General features: G+C 54.1%; 1 protein-coding gene and 1 pseudogene across 3 annotated transcripts; one reads left to right on the top strand and one right to left on the bottom strand.

Annotated features, from left to right (window-relative positions):
• Positions 1 to 1087: 1087 nt before the first annotated feature.
• On the bottom strand, positions 1088 to 14555 carry LOC116994083 (annotated as a pseudogene).
• Positions 14556 to 15800: 1245 nt separating this feature from the next.
• On the top strand, positions 15801 to 21065 carry LOC116994027 (zinc finger protein 629-like). 3 transcript variants are annotated; one of them, XM_033055418.1, is made up of 6 exons: positions 15801 to 15896; positions 16374 to 16690; positions 17389 to 17499; positions 17840 to 18622; positions 18719 to 18844; positions 19243 to 21065. In XM_033055418.1, the coding sequence occupies exons 3-6, from the start codon at positions 17478 to 17480 to the stop codon at positions 20610 to 20612; spliced, it is 2301 nt and encodes a 766-aa protein (XP_032911309.1). In that variant the 5' UTR covers positions 15801 to 15896; positions 16374 to 16690; positions 17389 to 17477; the 3' UTR covers positions 20613 to 21065. The 3 variants fall into 3 exon arrangements, with proteins under 3 accessions (XP_032911309.1, XP_032911316.1, XP_032911324.1); XM_033055425.1 differs by having other exon boundaries at positions 16374 to 16655; XM_033055433.1 differs by having other exon boundaries at positions 16374 to 17499; positions 19252 to 21065.
• The last annotated feature ends 1260 nt before the right edge of the window (positions 21066 to 22325 follow it).

Below are 22325 nucleotides of genomic sequence, written 5' to 3' on the forward strand. Positions count from 1 at the left end.
TGAGTTAGCCCCCTATGTTCTGTTAGTAAATGAAAAAGGAAGGAAGGGAGAGGGGAGAGGTCGGGGAACATCACCAGCCCTGGCTCCAGCGCCGATCCCGGTGTGCAGGGTGGGCACGGACCCGAGGATGCACCTTCTTATGGGGGCACCTCCTTAGGGGTAAATTTTCCCCGCCCCGCGATCAGGTTTCCCACTTCCCATACAAATGAGGGAATGGCTCAATCCTGCTGCTGGACCTTTCTGGAATTGGGTCGGAGGGCTTGGGATGATCTCGATTCTCCCCTGGCGCTCTCCCTGTTCGCTTCCCCGCTGTGTTTGTCGTGTCTGCATCCCGGGGAGGAGCTGGAGCAGCGCTGGCCCATGTGCCGTGCCCCCTCTCCAGCCACATCCTGTTAACTGCTGTTCCTTATCAGCGATCGCGACACTGCCTTAACTCCTTGAAGCCCTGACTGCACAGATTAAAAACCCACTCGTGTCCCCTGAAGAACGGGATGGGAACTCGGGGTGAACCGGGGGAAGGACATTCCCGAACCTCCTGGAGCTCGGAGATGCAGGGAATGGCTCCCGAGAAACCATCCCGTTCGACCTGCCCCAGGTTGATTTGCAAGAGCATCCTGGAGGCTGCGGAGGGAGGGAGGGAAACAATCCGGAGCCCGAGGGGCCGAGAAGTGCCCGACTTTTCCATAACAAAGGGCGCAGTGAGGGACATGCAGGGACACAGCAGGAGCCGATCATCCCGCATTTTCTGTTCAGGCTATGAGGGGAGAAAAGCCCAAGGAGGGGGTGGAAATCCTTTGTTCGGGGTCCCTCCTTGGAGGCACCACCTTGAGCTGTTACCCTGTCGTTGTATCAAGATGAAATTGTTGTAAGGATCCAGCAGCTCGAGGCTCTGCTGTGGGAAATGTGGGATGGAGTCTTGAGGAAACCTGAGTGAGTGTTTTACCTGTGTGGGATCAAACACGGACCCATCGGCTCACACGAGCCTGGATGAGCAGACAGGGAAATTTCCTTAACAGCCACACATCCAGAAAGTGGAATAACATCCATGCAGCCAGAATAATGGCCTGGACATTCACATACCAGCTAATTCTTGCCAACAATTAATAAAATTTTTTAATGGACACGGGAGCACAATATCCAGTGTTAACATAGCAGGATGCTGGTGTAGGACCCGGAGGGCAAGGAGTTAAAATCCCTGGAGCAAATGCCCCTGTGCCAAACTGCTCAGGTTAATTTATGACTTGGGTGAGAAGCCAACCTTAACCCCAAAACAATTCCAGAGGCTACAGTGCACTGACTCCATGCAGCACCTGCACTCTTTGATTTAAAATTAAAGTACCACCATGGCAAATTCCTGAATTCTCGGCAGGAAAGGGAATTTCTGGAGTTGGCCCCAATAAGAGCTGAGGGTCCCAACACTGTGTTGGGGTGCAGCATCCTGGGCACCAAGGAGTTAAAGTGCTGCTGTGTCCCAAACCTGCATAACAAGGGACAAACGGAATAAGGTGTGGCTGCAGATGGGGACCCTCTGATTTTTCCAATTTTGGGCTTGTCTTCCTCTTTTTCTTCCTTAACTCCTTCTGCAGCTGCTTGGTTTTCACTGACAGCAGAAATTCAGCTCTTTTCCTCCCTTTCCTTTCCTCTCTAGGGTCTTGTTTGTCTCTACCATGCTTTTTCCTATCTAAATTCTCTAATAATTCTCTTTCCCTGCATGCTGCTGAAGCAAGTAGAGTCCCAAGCTGGTCATTTTTCAGGCCCAAGTTTAAACTTTAAGGGGGTGTGTCTGAGCTGTGGGGAAGAATAGGATACAGCTGCAAAAGGGGGACATGGAGCTGGGACAGCTCTTTTTTGGGACAAACACCCTAGTTCTGGCTGCTGGAGATAAGCACAGCATGCACAGCACAAAGATTGATCAAGCTGGGGGGGATCAAAACCACCAAAGACCCCCCTGACCCATTTCTAAGAGGATACAGAGGGATGGACTATGTCTGCTGACTCGTTTGCATCAAAGGTAGCCCCAGGGTGTGGAAAACTTGGCTGTAAAAGGGTGATCCAGGGCTCAGAGGGGCACCTCTGGGATCCTGGGCACTGTGTCAGCTGGATTGATGTCAGAGCCAGGACTGATGATGTCCTCCCCTTCATCTCTCTGATCTCCCTCTCCCTTTACTCTTCCCTTTTATGTTTTTATTTCTCTTCCTACCAGAAGATAAAGGCAAAAATACCAATTTCCATGCTGAGAGTGGGATTTGCTATCAGCTTTTTTGGACTCTTCTGACACCTGTCATTCCTTTTTGACCACAAACAAACCTTGGGAGCTTCTTTCCTCTTGGGAATGGGACACACAGACCCAAGTGAGGAGGCTGGAGGAGCAGGGCTGCCCTACCTCCACATGGCCTCTTCTCCTGTTATCAGTGTTTGGGACACAGCAGCTTGTTAACTCTCTGTTTCCCAGGTCTCTCTGCAGCATCTCCATGTTCTGCTTTCACAGGATTTGGAAAACTGAACAAACACTGAACAATGTGGGCAAAGAAATGCAACACAACTTTAAGGCTGTGCAGAATTAAAACCATATTCGAGGCTCCCTAGCCGTTTTCTCACCCTCCAGGAATTCTCCCTTGGGGTTCAGCAACAAGGAGCCCCAGGATTTAACAGTGGGAATAAGCTGGCTCTCAGGCTCTGCACCTTCTTTCTGTTTGCCACTGAAGAAAGAGGCTTCCTCCTGCAGCTACAGGTGCAACACTTCCTTTCCCAAAGCATCTTACCCCAGTGGGTGCTTCCTGACACAGTTTCACTCCTTCAGTGGACAATTAATACCTTTAACTCACTTGTTCCCAGGACTCTGGACTCCTGGGATAACATTTTGGATAATTTCTCTCCATTCAGACAACTCTTCTTTGTAACAGGCATCACAAATGGTTCCATGTCAATGCAGTTTCTCTGCCACATGGACTCACAGTCAGCAGTACCTCCAAACTCCACCTCCCCAAATCCACAGGCACTGGTGAATGCTGTCTAACACGGAAAAATAACTCCCCAGCCACCTCCCTTTTCCTGGGAGGGGCTCAGGAAGCCGTACCACAGCCTCCTCCTGCCCTCAGGGTCTGGCACAGAGCTGGGGGTGCTGCCCTGGCCCAGCGAGGGGACACTGAGGGGGCTGTGGGGAATGTCCTACATGGAATGCATCACAGAGTCCCTGATGTTCCTGCAGGGCCAGCTGACCTGTGACACGTGGGTGTCCTGCATGTGACCTTCCTGATGCTTCATCAGGCTCCTCTTGAGCACAAATCTTTTGCTGCAGAGAGGACACTGGAAAAGCCTCTCTCCCGTGTGCCGGCGCTGGTGGTTCAGGAGGTAATCCTTCCTCCTGTAGGTTTTGTCACACTTGGAGCACTTGTAGGGCCTCTCTCCTGTGTGACTTGTCTGGTGCCTAACGAGCCATGAATGGCAAACAAAGTTTTTTCCCACAGTCGGTGCAAATGTAGGATTTGCCCCGGCCCTGGCTCTGCTGCTGGGCAGGGCTGCCCCGGGCCAGGGGGGGCTCCCAGCAGGGGCTGGAGCCCGATGTGTCCGTGGGGAAGCTCTCCTCGTTCTCAGCAGGTTCCTCTGTGCCCAGGCTGTCCTGATCACGGGGCCTGCCTGGGCCTGGGGGTGTCTCAGAGCGGGGCCCTGGTCCCTCACAGGAGGTGGGAGCAGCTCCTGGGCCCATTCCCATCTCTCCTGGGCCCATTCCCTTCTCCCCCAGGCCCATTCCCATCTCTTCTGGGCCCATTCTCATCTCTCCCAGGCCCATTCCCTTCTCTCCAGGGCCCATTCCCATTTCTCCCAGGTGTGGGTGCAGCAGAGGGAACATCCTCTCACACGTGGGGCCTGGAAACATTTCCCCTTCTCCCTGAGGTGCCTGAGGCTGGTCCTGCTGTGGGCAGCTTCTCTCACTCTTGTACACACAGGGTCTCTTTTCCAGGCTCTTTTCCTGAGCACTAAAGAAATCGTACTGAGCATCACCTCCAAGGCTGTTCCCATTCCTGCTGGTGGTTGTTTCCATCATTTCTGAATTCCATTGACTGTCCCATGTCACTGCATGGCTGGGATCTTTGGGAAACCCCTCTCCCAGCCTTCCTGGTACCTCTAAATCACAGGTCTTGCTCTCCAGGCAATTTGCTGGATGATTCCTCTTCAAATTTTCATCTGAAACAGAGATTTTATAGATTTTTAATTCAAGAGTCTCCTTAGGAGGAATGTCCCTCACAGCCCAAAGCCACATCTTTAATACTGAGGGGGGAACGAAGTACCAGCATCCACTGAAACAAAATTTCCAGGAAAATAGAAGGACTTTATTCAACTGTATTTTTTAAAATCTACATAAATTGACTGCTGCAGTCTCAGATTCAGCCTCTCACTCAGATCACAGAGCCAACTCAGTGTCCCCAGCTGCACTCCAAACACTCCCCTGAGCATTTCCAGGAGCAGAATCCAAGCAGGGCCCTGGAGCCAGCTCAGCAAGTCACAAAACTGTGGGATCTCCTGAGCTGGGAGACACCACAAGGATGGAGTCCAACCCCTGGCCCTGCATGGACACCCCAACAATCCCACCCCAGGCCTGAGAGCGTTGTCCAAGTGCTCCCTGAGCTCTGGCAGCCTTGAGGCTGTGCCCATTCCCTGGGGAGTCTGTTTGGTGCCCAACCACCCTCAGGGGGAAGAACCTTTTCCTAATATCCAACCTAAACCTCCCCTCCTGGGCTTAACAGAAGCACTCTCTGCTCCCAGGAATTCATGCTGTCTAACAATTTTTTTAATGAACAGCCTTGGAAACTGTCTGGAGTTACTAGGAGGATGTGATAAAAGGTATCTGTTCTATCACCATCTGTTCAGGGTGGGGGCAGTGATCCTTATCTCTGTGGGAGATATTCTGCTAATGGGCATCCATTGAAAGCAGGCAGGGCATTGTTCTTTATCTTTTCACAGCCCATCCTTCCTCCAGCCAGTCATTTTCTGCTCATGGCCATTGAGTCCCACTGTGGGACTGATAAAATCACTTCATCCCATTGGGAGTTGCTCCAGCCAGGGGCAAGAGCCCAGCATTTCTTACCAACATAAAACAGAGGTTTTGGGACACTAAGGGAGCCCCTTTCTCCACTGGACTCCAGAGGAAAACCGGATTTCTCCACATCCCCACTGGAGCTCCGGAGGGAAACTGCACCTTGTACAGGAGCACTGCTCCAGCTGAGCCACATCTGTCACTGCAGGAGGATGCAGCCACCATGGGATGGGACTGCTGCCAACACCCTGCCTGACGGGTGTCAGGCTGTACTCTGACTGTGTCAGGGTTTGGGGTTTGTTCTTTGTAGTGCTGTATTTCTATTTTAATTTCCCTAGTAAAGAACTGTTATTCCTAATTCCCATATCTTTGCCTGAAAACCCCTTGATTTCAAAATTATAATAATTTGGAGGGAGGGGGTTTACATTCTCCATTTCAAAGAGAAGCTCCTGCCTTTCTTAGCAGACACCTCTCCTCCAAACTAGGACAGAAACCTATTTTTCTTGCCTGAGTAACAACCCAAGTGGAGCTGTATTTTTGGTATGGAACTTTCTTTGAAAGTCACTGACTCGAATTGCACCCAGGATGGAAATTCTCTGTGATTGAAGCCTACTGTCTTGAACCCTATAAACTGCAGTCCAAAGTGAGACCCACTGAGCTCCCAATTCCCAGAAAATAAAGGAATGTGTGTCCCAGACACTGATAACTGTATGGCCATGGAGCCATGGAGAAAGAACAAGATTTGGCTGGAGAAGGAGGGGGGCATGAGCCTGAGCACAGCTCTGGGTTTGCCTCATCACAAGCCCAAGCCAGTGCCTCTGACAGCCTTTGGGCAGCTCAAGGGGGAAGGAGCCTCTTCAGCTGTCAGAACCCAAAATTTCTGTGACCAAATATTAACCAGCAGATTGAGATTTGTCCCAGTTCACTCATGGTTAACATCCTAAGGTTGTGACATTTCATATAGTATTAAAAAATACTCTAAACTGGATTTACTGTCCCCAAAATCCCAGCTGAAATCTGTCACTGACCTGTACTTGGATCTGCAGAGATTTCCTCTTTCTCCGAGTCCTGCTGTTTAGAGCAGGGTGGCTCCTCCTCTTGTTTAATCCACGATGAAACATTCATTGCATAAGTCTGAAATCCTGTTCATTGGGGAGAATTTACACAACTGAGAAACACCAGGGGGAAGACACAAAGCCTGGATAATTTGGGAATGCTCAATGGTAACAAAGCATCAGGGAAGGCACAGCAGGAAGAGCCAGTAAGGGGTAATTCCTGCAGTGGAGTTTTTGGCACATCCTCACCTGTGTCAGGGTCTCTTGGGAGGTCCTCACCCTCTGTGCCTGGCAGCTCCCTGGCATCCACCTCGCTGCCTTTCCTGGTCTGACTGGATGCCTCAGGCTCGTAAAATCCTCGTTCTGCTAAGGGAGGAAGCCCAGGAGAAGTGTATCATACCTGCCTAAACTCAGGATTGCACAAGGCTAAAAACTTGCTCTGGTCTGGGCTTTGGAGGTTGTTACCCCAAGCCAAGCTTCCCTAAGCCCAGTTTCTTAAGGAAACTTGTTGGAAAGGTCTAAAAATTCCAGCTGGCTACAAACACAGAAAGCCAAGTACAGTTGCAGTGGAGCCAACAGGCAGCACTGCTACCTTTGTAAAGAGTGAGGAAAATCTGCAAAGCAGAGCAGCTGATTTGTAAAACAAAGAGATTCTAAGTGAGAGGGCAAAGAACAGAGCCCTGGGCTCTGCATGCTTTCAGAGGAGTCTGTGTGCTCCTCCTTACCCAGAAGGGAAGGCAGGAGGGAAAAGGCAACCTGAAGGAATTTAGGGGAGGATGAAACAACTCCTAATTTACACTTGGGTAAAAACCAGCCATGCAGCCACAAACTCCAAAATGTCCGTGAGAAGGGAAAGGGGCAACACCAGCCCTCATCTGTTGAGTCTTCTGGCAAGTCTGCTCAAAACTTCTTGAAAATTTGGAATACATGACCAGAGGTAGAGAGGAAAAACCCACACACAACATGGAATTTTATCCTGTTTCATTTTCCCTCTGAGGTATGCAGTTACTCACCTGGGCAGGGCTCTCCAGGAGCTTTTGCAGTTTCCTCCTCTCTAACTGCAGTGCACAACACCTCCTCTTGCTTAATCTGGAGTATGCTGTCTTCTGTTAACAAGAACCAGTGTTATTTTAACACCATACAAAATTAATTCCAACTGTCAGCCCAGCCCAGCCAGATCTGCTCTGTTCTAGCTCACATTCTAAAGAAAGCCTCGCTCCAGTTCTAGTTCTTGCTGACCAAGGCTTCTTGAACAGACCTGAAATGTTGGTTACAAAACCCTCAGCAGATGTTTGAGCCTGAGAAATGCACAACATTTTCATGCAAGTGAAAACATGCTCTCTATGGCCTCAGGAGAGGCCAGAGCCACTTGCATTCTTGTCCTTGAGTTTTGTTTCTCTCTTGGTGCCACTGGAGTTCTGTTGTTTCCTTTTCAGTCCCTCTCAGTCACACATCACTTCTCACCCATCAGAGAAACACTCATGAGAAGAGAGTTCTTAGAGAATAAGTCATGAAACTTATAGAAAAAAAAAACCCCAAAAGTCTGTGGAATAAATAAAGGCAGATGGGCCAGCACTCTGCACCTTTACAGTGCAGACCTGGCCAAGGGGGGCTGGTGCATTTCCCAGGAGAGGGAAAAGAAGGGTGTGATGGAGCATTCTGGAAAGGCTGGTGGGGATGGAATGCCTGACTCAGCACAGCAAATGCCTTGGAGAGATGCTGGTCATAGAATCATGGAATTGTTGAGGTTGGGAAAGCCCTTCAAGGTCACTGAATCCAACCATTCCCCCAGCACTGCCAAGGCCACCAAAGTGCCACATTCACAGGACTTTTGAATCACTCCAGCCATGGGGACTCCACCACTGCCCTGGGCAGCTGGGCCAGGGCTGGACAGCCTTTTTGGGGAAGGAATTTTCCCAATATCTACCTAAACCTCTCGTGGCACAACTCAAGGCCGTTCCATCTCCTCCTGTCCCTGTTCCCTGGAGCAGAGCCTGAGCCCCCAGCTGTCCCCTCCTGTCAGGGAGTTGTGCAGATCCACAAGGTCCCCCCTGAGCCTCCTTTTCCAGGCCAAAACACCACGCACACCCCAGACGTCCCCAAAACCTGGCAGGTGCTCAGTGTCCCACGTCCCCCTCCCACCCACCGGCCCTGACACCACTCACCGGTGCCGGTATCCGCGGGATTCCCTCTCACATCCCGGTCCCTGCAGCTCCGGGCACTCGGCCGGTTCCTGCCCTCCGCCGGGGCCTGGGCGTTGTGTCCAGCGGTGTCCGGCCCTGTGGGGAATGGCGGCTGAGGGGTGGCCGGGCTGGCACCAGGGGGCTCCTTCACCGCCCGCCATGACCCCGGCCACCCTCACTGTGTGCTGGCCACACAGGCACCTGCACCTTGAACCACAGCGCTCCATGAGGGTACAGGATTCCCCTCAGAGCCATGAGGGAACAGGGTCCACCCAAAGCCATGAGGGAACAGGGTCCTCAGAGCCATGAGGGAACGGGATCCCTCTCAGAGCCATGAGGGAACAGGGTCCCCCTGAGAGCCACGAGGGAACAGGATCTGCCCAAAGCCCCTCAGAGCCATGAGGGAACAGGGATCCCCCTCAGAGCCATGAGGGAACAGAATCCGCCCAAAGCCATGAGGGAACAGAATCCGCCCAAAGCCATAAGGGAACAGGGTTCCCCTCAGAGCCATGAGGGAACAGGGCCTTCAGAGCCAGGAGGGAACAGGGTACCCCTAAGAGCCATGAGGGAACAGGTTTCCCCTCAGAGCTGTGAGAACTCAGGGTTCACCAGCACCATGAGGGAACAGGGTTCCACTCAGAGCCAGGAGGGAACAGGGCCCTCAGAGCCATGAGGGAACAGGGCCCTCAGAGCCATGAGGGAACAGCGTACACCCAAAGCCATGAGGGAACAGGAATCCCCTCAGAGCCATGAGGGATCGAGGTCCACCCAGAGCCGTGAGGGAACAGGGTCCACCCAGAGCCATGAGGGAACAGGATCCCCCTCAGAGCCATGAGGGAACAGGGTCCTCAGAGCCATGAGGGAACAGGATCCCCCTCAGAGCCATGAGGGAACAGGGATCCTCTCAGAGCCATGAGGGAACAGGATCCCCCTCAGAGCCATGAGGGAACAGGGATCCTCTCAGAGCCATGAGGACCAATTCCCTCAGGGCTGTGAGAGATCACCCAGAGCCATGAGGGAACAGGATCCCCCTCAGATCTGTGAGGACAAATTCCCTCAGAGCTGTGAGAGACTGGGGTTCAGCCCAGAGCCATGAGGGATCAAGGATCCTCTGAGCTGTGAGATACTTGTGAATTCTTTCAGAGCTCTGAGGGATTGTGGTCCTTATCCATTTAGGTGGGATATTGGGAAAATTCCTTCCTGGAAAGGGCTGCCCAGCCCTGGGCAGGGGTGGTGTCCCCATCTCTGAAGGGATGTGGCACTCAGGGATGTGGGTTAGTGGTGCCTTGGCAGTGCTGGGAAATGGTTGATAGAGGCATTTCCCAACTTCAACAATTCCATGATTCTGTGATTCCTGCAAGCATCACTCTGCCTGTGCACAGGGACAATATCTATTCTTCCTCTCAGTCCTGAAGAAGGAGTGCCTTTCTGTGTCACTTGAATTTTCTCTTGAATTCAGGGTTCTATTTTTGCAATTCAAACAACGCAAATCCCAAAATAGCTCAGAGATTTGCTACAAATACATGTATTTGTCTCTGAAATTCAGGAGAGCTGGGCTCTGGAACAGAGAAACCATAAAATACTGCGTCACCTCCGATATCAAAGGCAACTTCAAAAAGTTGAAACATGGAGCATGTAAAATACAGAAACAGCCCAGAAAGGGCAACTAAGGTTGTTTGTGCTGAGATGATCTCAAATAGAATTCAGAATATTCTGGTCACAGGGGAATTGTCCCTCCACTGCTTCACAGGGCCACATGCCTCTTTATCCCAGAACACATCCTGCTCTTATGGAATCCTGGAATGGTTTGGGTGGGACCTTAAAGCTCATACAATGCCACCCTCTGCCCTGTCCAACTTTTCCTTGGACACTTCCAGGGATCCAGGGGCAGCCACAGCTTCTCTGGATAGTCTGTGCCAGTGCCTCCCCACCCTCAGCCAGGAATTCCTTCCCAATAACCCAGCCCTGTGCCAGCAGGAAGCCTTTGCCTCTATATTAATCTGCAATTCAGGGCACTAAGAATATTTTTTAAAATGAAGTTATAAGATGTTTAGATTCAAGTTCCAACTGGACCAAAACACAGAGTGTAATTTTCCCTCTTTCTGTACAAAAGCAGCAAATCATCAAAATTTTAGGGAGAGTTCTAAACCCTTTTGTCCCTGAGTGAGATCTGACCAAGCAGATTGTGACTGGAAGTTGCTTTCCATATCCAACCATTAAATCCACAAGGAGATGAAAGGCAGCAGGAACCCAAACAGTTCCATTGTCATGACACCACCGAATCAAGAGGTTTGATGTCTCCATGAAATTTTGACGTGAGATGAAATGTTGATTTCATGGATTTCCTCAGGAGGGAACAGCTCCATTCAAATCAGCTGTCAGTCAACAGAGCCCATGGATTCTTAGATAAGAGTAAGCTAAAAATGCTCTTCACAACTGAGCATTTTGACTGAAACCCCAAATTTTTTGCTGAACCAACTTTTCCACAGGAAGTTGACTTTCGTGTGACCTACATAAAAACGAGGTCATTATTATTTAGGTGTTTTAATTTATTCTGTTTATTTTCAAATTCTCCCCTTGCCACACTCTATATTTGGGTCTAAATCTCTCTATAAATTGCAATATTCTACCACTCTTGTGACAGCACTGATGGGGACTCTGGAGAGCAACAACCTCGCTGAACTCCTGTTCCAGAACAAACAGCTGCTGTCAAAACACAAGTGAAATGCACCGAGAAATAAAAAAAACAAACCACAAACTAGACATTATTTTCTCTTCCTGGACTCAACCTATCATGACCACAACACTGAAAATGTTTTGCTGGCTGCAGGATTTATGTGATCTGGGTGAGAATTGTATTGTGAACTTATTTACATGTATTTTTAAATATTTTAACACTTCAGGCCTGTTTGGATCTTGGATATACATATGAAGAGCCATTCTTCTGCTCAGGCTCCACCACAGTATGGAAACCTGAAAACAATTGAACCCCGTGGGGTTTTTTGATTTAAGGTCAATTTCTGTCTCTCCATCCATAAAGTACAATACAACAAACTACCATTTACAGCAGGTGAAATTATTTGAAAAATGAAAAGATTGAAAGAAAGCATTTAGAACCTCATAGGTTTAATGTTATTTTTATTAAAAATCAAATCTTTACTGCTGCAAATTTAATCAGCATTTTTCAAACAGACAGAAACAAGTTCCCTGCTCTGAATTGTTTTCAACTTAATGATTCCTGGTATTCTGAGGGATTCATTCCAGGTATGCCAGTCTCCTCACCTGCAGTGCCTCATCCTCCCAGCACTTTGACCTTCCCAAGAATAAAATTCTCCCCATGCTTCCTGCTCACTCCCCACCTCAGCCTGGCTCCTGCTGTCTCCCCAGTGCCCTGCCTGCCTCCCCTAAGCCCCCACATTTCATCACACACCATCCCACAGCAGGGATGTCAGGGATTCCCACATCTCCAGCAGCACAGGACGATGTGGGATCGCTCGGAACTCACCCACACCAAGCTCTGAGAACTCCACGCCCTCCATGGCTCCCCGCTCCTTTGCATAAGGCTCTTCCTCCTCTTCCTGCTTCACAATGACAGCAAAGCTTGGCTCTGGAATGCTGCAGTCTGCTGAGGAAAAGAGGAAACTCTTTTACTGGGAAAGAGGAAACTCCTTTATTGGTTATTGCAGTCCCACTGGACTCCTCCCTCGCTGCCCCAGGAAGTTTGTGCCCACCCACTCACCCTGTTGCTACACACAACCTCTCCAGCATTTCCCATTCCTGATTCTGGGAGCTCTGCCCTGCCCTGCCCTGCAGGGAAGGGGTTCCCTCAGTACCCCCCAGTTCCAGACCCTCGAGCCAAGGTCCTTCCATAACACTCACCATGGCCAGGTTCAGCCAGCCCTGCTCTTCCCTCCTGGTTTTCCTGCACTTCTCTGCTGTCCCAGCTGCTCACACTGAGTTCAAACAGCAGAGCCTCTGCCAATGACAGAAATCATGGAATCAGATCACAGAATCCCAGGAGAGCTTGGGTTAATCTTCCACCCTCTGCCATGGTTAGAGACACCTTCCACTATCCCAGATTGCTCCAAGCCCTGTCCAGCCTGGCCTTGGACACCTCCAGGGATCCAGGAGCAACCACAGGGCAACCTGTGCCAGGGTCTCACCATCCTCACAGCCAAGAACTTCTTCCTGACTTGTAATCCTAAAAATCAAACCTTTTACATTTTTTATCCCCCTCTGTTACTCTCCCTGAACCATCTCCTTTTGAGATCCAAGAGGTTCCCTCTGAGCAAACCAGGAGCATCACCTTGTGCCAACCTCTGTGTGATGACAGCACCACACAACCCTCACTCCCAGGATTAAAGCTTTAATTCATCCCTCACCTGCACCTGGTTCTGCTGGCATCTCTCTGGGAGCTGCCTCCTCCTCATTGCAGGGCGCTTCTCCTCCCTGGAGCCGGGACAGGAGGGCAGGTTCAGAGATGACATCGTCTGACAAGGAACAGAGAGAGGAATGTTTCCGTGCTGCATCCACAGGGAGGAACACACCCAGCAGCACTCCCCAAACCACCCTCATCTCCTACAGCACATGGCTGGGCAGCACGGAGAGTCCTCAAACACAGACAGTGGCCTCACTGTGCTCCCACAAATCTGCTTCCCATGTGTGCTGACCCCACAGCAACACTCACCCAGCAGGACCGGGGCCTCTCTCTTCCCTGTCAGCACCTTTCCACACAGCTCTCTCTGCCATTCCTCCAGGTTCTCCCACTCCTGTGTGGAAAAACCAGCGGCATCGTTTTCCAACGCCACAGCCGGGGCCTGCAATCCCAAAAGTGACACTCAGCACTGCTCCTGGAGCGCAGAGAATCCTACTCCCTACTTGTTCCTGCTACCAGGTGTCAGGGGAAGAAAACTCCTGCCTTGGGGCATTCTCTGGACACTGAGAGTAAGTTTGGATCTTGGCTAAACTTTGGGAGATTAATTGTGTTATTTTACAATATTCTCACTTCCCCCTGGAGCCTGATCCCATTGGGGACCTCAGAATGGGGAAGAACTTCCCGTTGTTGGTAAAAACGTGAGAGTCCATCCTTTGGCAGGGAAAACCAGCTGAATACAACAACACACAGGAGCAAACACTTCCTGCTTCGTGCCTTCGCACGACGGGCGACAGAAGAAATCTTGGCAGAGATTGTGTAATGATTTCCATGGCAGAAAGCTGCCGGGAGAGGCGAGGAGTGTGGGAAATGGATTTGCAGAAAGTTTTTAAGAGTTTGACAGAAAGTCTCTTTCCACGAGACTGAAAATGGAATAACAGTGTTTTAAAACGCCTGTCAGCTGCTCCATCTCTGCGTCAGAAAAGCGCAAAGTCCAACGGAGGAGCAGAGGAGCCTCTGCGCTGTCCCTGTCCCCTCCAGACCCCTTAAAGAGCCGTCCCTTACCTTGGGGACCTCCACCCCGGGGGGCAGCCGCAGGATACAGAGGTTCCTGTTCTTCAGCAGGTTCTCCATGTTCTCCAGGCGCCGCTGGAGCCTCCCGTACTCCTGGATGAGGGTGCCCAGCGCCGCGCACTTGCTCTCCAGCTGGCTCCCGAACTCCCCGACCATTTTCTCGCAGTCCAGGTGTTTCTTCTCGCTGTTGCCGGCCCGGTGTTCCAGGCTGAAGAGCCGGGACGCGTGTGCGGCCACGCTGCGCTCCAGCGCCTGCACGGCCGCCACCACGGTCCACAGCGAGATGGTGCTGCCGCCCGCCAGCTCCATCCCCGCACCGGGACACACGGAGCGCAGGGCAAGCGACAACAGCGGGGCAGGACAGCCCCGCTTCGGCCGCCGCACACCGGGGCCGGCCCGGTGCTTGCCGTGCTTCCCGGAGCTGGAGCTCCCCGCTCGGACCGGCCCTTCCCTGGCCGCCGCTGCTGCCCTGCCTCGCCGCCGCCTTTCCTTGCCGCCAAGAAGCGCCGCTTCCTCTTCCTCCTCCGCTTCCGCCGCCGCCACAGCGGCCCCCGCCGGCCGGCAGCCCCCGCGGTGATTGACAGCTGTCAGTCACCGGCAAGGGGCTGATGTTGAGCGGAGTGGCAGGAAATCCCCCCCGAGGTTCCACCGCAGCGGCGCTTCCCGGCGGGACAACGGAATCCCAGGATGGAGGGGAGCACAGTGGGCACCTGGTGGCACCTCCCTGCTCCAGCAGGGCCATCCCAGAGCAAAGGGCTCAGGATGACATCACGACAATTCTGGAATATCCCCGGTGAGGAGACTCCAGCCCTTCCCAGGGCTCTGTTCCAGCTCGGTCCCTGCCCAGGGCAGAAGTTCTGCCTCCTGTGCAGGGGCAGTTCCTGGGATCAGTCCCTGCCCGTTGCTCTGGTGCCATTGCTGGGCCTGGAGCAGAGCCTGGGTCTGCTCTGACCCTCCCTGCACTCAGGGACAGACAGACAGATGGACAGGGACACCCAGGGACACATGGAGACACTCAGGGACAGCCAAGGGTAGACAGGGATACCCAGGGCTGAGGGTCCCTCTCAGCTGGGGCTCCTCTGAGGCAGAACAGCCTCAGCTCCCTCAGCCTTTCCTGGGCACGGAGATGCTCCAGCCCTTCCTCATCTCCACAGCCTCCGCTGGCCCTTCTCCAGGAGCTCCCTGTCCCTACCGTGCTGAGGATCCAGAGCTGGACACAGCATTCCAGAGGTGCCTCCAGGGCTGGGAAGAGGGGCAGGATCCCTTCCTGGCAGCTGCTGGGAATGCTCTTCCCAATGCACCCCAGGATCCCATTGGCCTCTTGCCACAGGACACTCTGCTGGCTCGGGGACAGCTCATTGTCACCCAGGAACCCCAGTTCCTTCCCCATGGAGCTGCTCCAGCAGGTCACCGCCAGCCTCTGCAGGTACCTGGGGTTGCTCCTCCCCAGGTGCAGCACCTGCACTTGCCCTTGTTGAATTGCAGAAGTTTCCTCTCTGCCCATCTCTCCAACCTGCTGAGGTCCTTCTGTAGGGCCACACAGCCCTCAGGGGCATCAGCTGCTCCTCCCAGCTTTGATCCCTGAGGAGGCATCAACCCTTTCACCCAGGCCAGTGATGAACCGAGCCCAGCAGAGCCCGTGACATTAACCCCGACCCTCTGCGAGCTGCCACCAACCACTTCCCCATCCATCCATCCATCCATCCATCCATCCATCCATCCATCCATCCATCCATCCATCCATCCATCCATCCATCCATCCATCCATCCATCCATCCATCCATCCATCCATCCATCCATCCATCCATCCATCCATCCATCCATCCGACCCACCCCTCCGACACCTCGGTGTCGACCCCTCAACCCATCCCACCTCCCTCCCGACCCATCCCACCGCCCATCCCTCCATCGGCCCCACCCCTCCGGGAGCTCGGCACCTCCCATCCCATCCCATCCCATCCCATGCCATCCCATCCCAGGGTCCATCCACCGATCGGACCCACCCCCGGAGCTCGGTGCCGCCCCTCCGGCGGCGTGTCCCGCGCGGCCCGCCCTGCCCGCAGCGGCGCGGGGCCATGGCGGAGCTCCGTGCGCGCCTCGAGGCGCTGGAGCGGCGGATGGAGCGGGCGGAGGCGGCGCTGCGGGACCGGCCCCTCGCTGCCCTGCGGCTCCACGGGGTGAGCGCCGCGATGGGCGAGCCGGGGGGACCCCCGAGGGGGCGAGAGGGGGTCGCTTGTGGGGCTGAGGGGATTGATGGGGGGGGAGGAGGGCTGGGAGTGGGATGGGGGAGTCACTTAGGGGCTGCTGCGAGGTTGAGGGGTCGCATATGGGGCTGTTGGAAGGAGGGTTTGTGGCTGGGAGGGAGCCTGGGGGTCGCTCGTGGGGCTCTGGAGGGCTGGGAGCGGTTTGGGGGGCTCCTGAGGAGGGTTTCAGGAGACAGGAGGGGAATGCAGTGAATTGCCGGAGCCATTCGAGTGGCTCCTCAGGGGGCAGCAGTGGGTTTCAGGAGATTGGGGATGAATCCAGTGGGCTGCTGGGAGCGGGCTGCTTTAGGGACGAGCAAGGGGACTCCGTATGGGGGCTTTTGGAGCTATTGAAGGGCTGGGAGTTGTGCGGGGATGCTGCCCTGTGCCACATCCCAGCCGGTGTTGCAGATCCCGGTGCTGTTCGAGGATGTGGCAGTGCGGTTCAGCCCGCAGGAGTGGGCAAGCCTGGACGAGAGACAGAAGGAGATGTACCGGAGCGTCATGGAAGGCAACTACGAGATGCTGGTGTCCTTGTGTAGGCTGTGTTTCCGCCGCTTTGGCAGCCCCAAGGAGCTCTCTTGGGGTCATTTCTCTGCTTCTTTGCCTTTCACTGGATCTCAGATAACCCTCTCCTTTCCCTGTCCTCTCTGGCAGCGGTTGGAGCATGGCAGGGACACGCAGGACAGGGTAGTAAGTGCTTGGTGTCTTTTCCTCATGGAGAACAGGTACATTGTTGGTGTTGTCATCTCCCTAGCTTGTCACCTCAAAAATTCTCTGCCTGGAACACCCCTTTTGATGAGAATTTTCCCTAAAATCCAACCTGAACCTCCCACTGAAGCTGTTTCCTCTTGTCCTGTTCCTTGGGAGCAGATCCTGATTCCCTCCTGGGTGTCATTGAGCTGTGCAGAGCCACAAGGTCCCCCCTGAGCCTCCTTTCCTCCAGGCTGAGCCCCCCAGCTCCTGGTGCTCTGTTCCCCAGGTCTGTTCACTTCACTTCAGCCCCTCAATGTCTTCCTTGCCATAAGGGGCCCGGAATTGCTCCCAGGATTTGAGGTGGTCCCTCAGCACTGCCCTCGTGCTCTGGGTGGACATGCAGTCAGGAGCCTCACAATTTCCTTCCTGTCATTCAGGGTATTTTCCTATCTGCAAGGTGAATTTCTGGGAGAACAGGGAATTCTGTAGCAAGCGTGGAGCAAGGATGGATTCTCTTGCAGTTGTTCCCAAGGGACTTTTTCAGAGGCTTCTTTCCATATTCCCCTGTCAGCTCTGCCTGCTGTTTCCTGTCTGTAGCCATAACTCCTGTTGTAGATGATTGGCCTTGGTTGTAGATGAAGTTTCCTGGGCTGGGGCTGACTCTTGCCCAGCTGTGGGTGAAGAGTCCCTGTCCCATCATGTTTCTGATGTCTGTCTTGCTCTTGCCCAGACTGTGCCCTGTCCAAGCCTGAACTGTTATTACAGCTGGAAAGAGAAGAGCTGAGCACGCCGCTGGAATCAGAGCCGGAGGCAGCAGAGATGTCCCCAGAGCTGGCTGGAGGTGGGTGACACCGAGTTTTTTCTGTGCCAGCAGCTTCTGGCTGCTCACTAGGACTGTTAATCCCAGAATTTTGGGTTTGGTTGGAAGGAATCTTAAAGCTCATCTCTTTCCAAGCCCCTGCCATGGTCACGGACACCTTCCACTAGTGCAGGTTGCTCCAAGCCCTGTCCAACCTGGGACACTTCCAGGGGAGGTGTCTGCTGTGAGAGAACAGCTGCTGGGACATGTGGATAGCCTGGAATTCCCTGCTACAGCAGCTGCTGGGTGTGAGGGATCCTGGCACCCTGTGGAGAAGCTTGCACTGGCTTCTGGTGAATCCCAATGTCCTTGTCCTCCACAGAGCCAGCCCAAGAGAACTGCACCAGCTATGACATGCTACTGGAGACAGAGACAATGGAGAGGGACTGCAGGGAGCCAGAGGAAAGCTTGAATGTGGCAGAGAAAAGTGGGAGCTTGTCAGAGGAAAGCGAGAACCTGGTGGAGGAAAGCAGGAGCCCAGTGGAGATAAATGGGAACCTGGTAGAAGAAAGCAAGAACCTGGTGGAGGAAAGCAGGAGCTCAGTGGAGATAAATTGGAACCTGGTAGAAGAAAGCATGAACCTGGTGGAGGAAAGCAGGAACCCAGTGGAGATAAATTTGAACCTGGTAGAAGAAAGCAAGAACCTGGTGGAGGAAAGCAGGAGCCCAGTGGAGATAAATTGGAACCTGGTAGAAGAAAGCATGAACCTGGTGGAGGAAAGCAGGAACCCAGTGGAGATAAATTTGAACCTGGTAGAAGAAAGCAAGAACCTGGTGGAGGAAAGCAGGAGCCCAGTGGAGATAAATTGGAACCTGGTAGAGGAAAGCAAGAACCTGGTGGAGGAGAGCACTAGCCCAGCAGAGGAAAACAGGAGCCCAGCAGAGGAAAACAGGAGCCCAGCAGAGGAAAACAGGAGCCTAGCAGGGGAAAACAGGAGCCTAACAGAGGAAAACAGGAGCCTAGCAGAGGAAAACAGGAGCCTAGCAGAGGAAAACAGGAGCCCAGCAGAGGAAAACAGGAGCCTAGCAAAGGAAAGCGGGAGCCCAGCGGAAGAAAGTGGGATCCTGATGGAGGAAAGTGGGAACCCAGAGAACTGCAGCACATGTGAGTGCCTGGCAAATCCTGCTGCTGTTTCAAGGAATCCCTGCCCTGTTCTGAGCTGTTCCTCACCCACTTTCATCACTGCTCTTGCCCTCACAGCACCCGTCCCTCTGGAAGGCACTGCTGTCCCGGCGGATCTCAGCCAGCCGACCCCGTCCCTTCCCTTCCTGCTCTCCGTGTCCTGTTGGAAAGCTGAGGGTCAGGACTCTTCTCCCCCTGCAGCAGGTACTGGGGCAGAACTTTTATCCCTCCTTGGTGGGGCCACAGTTTGTGGGGGATCTGTTGAGCCTCTCTCCAGACTTGGGGCTTCCAAGAAAGGGCAGCAGATTCTGTTACCAGCCCTGACACCGTTTGGGATAAGGCACAGCATGGGATGGGTGCACCTGCCCAGACAAGCCCCAGGGTGGTTGTCAGAGTCCCCTGTTCCCCTGGGTGATGTTGGTCACCTCAAACTGCTCTTGGGATGTCTAGAGGGATAAGCTGTGGCTGTTCCTGGCCTTTACACAGTCTAGAGACTGAGCTGGAAGAGGAGAGCAAGGCTGGGAACAGGGTGGGAAGTGAAGGAGGGTGGGAGCTGTTGATGCCTTAAAACCATGTGGAAAAATGATGTTTGGATTCTAAAAAATTCCCAGGAGATGCTGAGGCAGGGATCCCAAGGGAGCTGCCACAGGAGGAAGTTGCTGCAGAGAAGCTGTCGATACCCAAAACACCCTCTAAGGGTTCGGAAGAGGACAAGGGTCTGGAAGAGGAGGCTGTTAAAGATTCAGGGAATACTGGCCAAGATCTGGTGGCCAACACTCCTGAAGAACCAGGAAAGGAGGTGATACCAGATGTCCACAAACAGGCAGAACAGGCAGATCCCAGCCCAGGGGAGCCGGAGAAGGATTCTTGTGTGGGCCGGCCGGCGGCTTTGCAGCGAAATTCCGCCAGGGAATTTTACTCCTGCCCCATCTGCAGGAAAACCTTCCTGCTGAAGATCAACCTCCTGATCCACCAGCGTGGCCACGCCAACTGGGTGCCCTACGTCTGCGTCCACTGCGACCGCAAGTTCATGTCCAAGAAGAAAATGAGGCGGCACCTCCGTGCCTGGGCAGCCAACGGGACGTGCCAGCCCTCGGAGCCCAGCCAGGTGCCGTGCTCAGCATCCCACTCCCAAGCCTGGGCAGCTAACGGGACGTGCCAGGCCTCAAAGCCAGAGAAGTGTCCCAGCAGGACACCGTGCCAAACATCCCAGCCCCAAACTTGGGCACCTAATGGGTCCTGTCAGCCCTTGGATGCAAAGGCATGTCCCAGCCAGGGGCCGTGTGCAGCATCCCAGTGTCCAACATCCCAGCCCCAAAACTGGGCACCCAATGGCTCCTGCCAGCCCTTGGATGCAAAGGCATATCCCAGCCAGGGGCCGTGCTCCAGCCAGGGGCCGTGCCCAACATCTCAGTGCCCAACATCCCAGCCCCAAACCTGGGCAGCCAACGGCGCCTGCCAGCCCTCAGAGCAGAAGGAATGTCCCAACCAGACCCTGTGCCCATCCTCCCAGCCACAAGCCCCCAGCAGGGACTGTGGCACGGTGTGGCAGGATCCTGGGCCTGCCAGGTGCTCGCTGTCACCTGGGAAGATGATGTACACGTGCAACGAGTGCCTGGAAACCTTCTCCAACCAGATCTTCCTGACGGTGCACCAGCGCCGGCACTCCGGCCACCACCTCATCCTGTGTCCCTGCTGCAACCGCAGCTTCACCTGGGTGTCGGACTTTGTCCGGCAGCACTGGATGCACATGGGTGTCCGGCCCCACCAGTGTGGCATCTGCCAGAAGACCTTCAAGAGGTTCTCCCACCTCAAGGCGCACCAGAGGATCCACAGGCGGCAGGAGCAGCCGTTCACCTGCGCCAACCCGGTGCCCGTGGTGGCGGCACCCGCGGCAGCAGAGGGGGTGGGAAGCCAGGATGTGACCCCCCAGGGATGGGACCAGGCTGTTGGACCTGCTGTCGGGCCTTGAGGTGTCCTCCTGACAACAGGAAGGTGCTGTTGGACCTCAGGGTGTGCTCCCAGGGACGGGAAGCTGCTGCTGAAATTTGAGATGACCTCCCAGAGACTTGAAGTGACCTCCCAAGATGCTGCTGGTGGACTTTGAGGTGACCTCCCGGACACAAGGTGCTGCTGACAGACTTTGAGCTGACCTCCCTAGGACAGGAGGCTGTCTGAATTTGAGGTGAAGAATGGGATGCTGCTGCTGATGGGCTTTAAGGTGTCCTCCCAGGAATAAGATACATGATAAACTTTGAGGCGTCCTCCCAGGAATAAGATGCTGCTGTTGAACCTTGAGGTGACCTCCCAGGCATGGGATGCTGCTACTAAACCTTGAAGTGACTCCCAGGGATGCAATGATGCTGCTGGATCTTGAAGTGACCTCCTGGGGACCAGACGGCACTGTCAGACCTTCTCCCCCTCTCCCTCTCAATTTTCTGGCTCCCCTGCTCTGTGTGGGGATGGGGGCACCTGCCTGGCCCATGTGAGGGGAGCTCCTTGTTCCCAAGCCCTGGTGGGGCGGGTGGGATGCTGGGAGTGGGTCCCTTTTCTGGAGAGTGCCAATAGATGCTGTAGAAACCAGAATGCTGAACGTGGATTCTTTGAGGGGGCTCTGGGAGGGTCCTGACGGGTGGGCAGCACCAGGAATGGGATCCATGGGATGGAGTGATGGAAGAGTGAGAAGGGAACACTGGGTGGGGGGTGTTACCTGCTGCTGGGGGGCTGCAGTCCCAGTGAGATGGGGATGGGATTTGGGGTCTGGATGGGCCTCTGGGAATGGCATTGGAGGTTGCTGGGCACTGGGATTTGAGGCTGGAGCTGTGGCGCTCATGCAGGGGTGGGGATGGATGGGGATGGGATGAGGATGGAATAGGAATGGGGTGGGGATGAGAGGGGATATGGATGGATAGAATGGGGATGGATGGGAATGGGATGGATGTAGAGATGTATTTGGGATAGGGTGGGATGTGACAAAATGAGATGGGGATGTGGATGTGATAGAGACTGGGATGGGGATGGAGACAGGACGGGACAGGAATGATAGAGCCTGGATCTTCACTGTGGGACCCGGCGACAGGACAAGAGGAACAGGCAGGAAACTGATGCCCAGGAAGATCCACCTGGACAGGAGGAAGAACTTCTTCCCTGTGCAGTGACTGAGCCCTGGAACAGATTGTCCAGAGAGGGTGTGGAACCTCCCTCACTGGAGGTATTCCAGAATGGTCTGGACACAAATCCCATGCCCTGTGCTCTGGGATAACCCTGACTGAACAGGGAGGTGAGACCAGATGAGCCACTGAGGTCCCTTTCAACCTGACTCATTCTGGGATGGGGCTGTGAATGGGGTGGGATGGGGCTGGGGATGGGATGGGATGGGATGGGGCTGTGGATGGGATGGGGCTGTGGATGGGATGGGACTGTGGATGGGATGGGGCTGTGGATGGAGCCGTGGATGCTGTGGGGCTGTAGTTGGGATGGGATGGGGCCATGGATGTGGCTGTAGTTGGGACGGAGCCGTGGATGCAATGGGGCTGTAGTTGGGATGGGATAGGGCTGTAGCTGGGATGGAGCCGTGGATGGGATGGAGCCGTGGATGGGATGGGGCCGTGGATGGGATGGAGCCGTGGATGCGGTGGGGCCGTGGATGTGGCTGTGGATGGGGCTGTAGCTGGGATGGGGCCGT

The sequence above is a fragment of the Catharus ustulatus genome, chromosome 1, assembly GCF_009819885.2.
Source record: "Catharus ustulatus isolate bCatUst1 chromosome 1, bCatUst1.pri.v2, whole genome shotgun sequence".
Taxonomy (NCBI): Eukaryota; Metazoa; Chordata; class Aves; order Passeriformes; family Turdidae; genus Catharus; species Catharus ustulatus.

Excerpts from the sequence above, each read along its gene's own strand:
- LOC116994027 (XM_033055418.1), top strand. The coding sequence starts at position 17,478 with ATGTCCCCAGAGCTGGCTGGAG. Across the intron at positions 18,623-18,718 it reads CCCAGAGAACTGCAGCACAT|CACCCGTCCCTCTGGAAGGC; the intron begins GTGAGTGCCTGG and ends TTGCCCTCACAG. Across the intron at positions 18,845-19,242 it reads CTCTTCTCCCCCTGCAGCAG|AATTCCCAGGAGATGCTGAG; the intron begins GTACTGGGGCAG and ends TGGATTCTAAAA.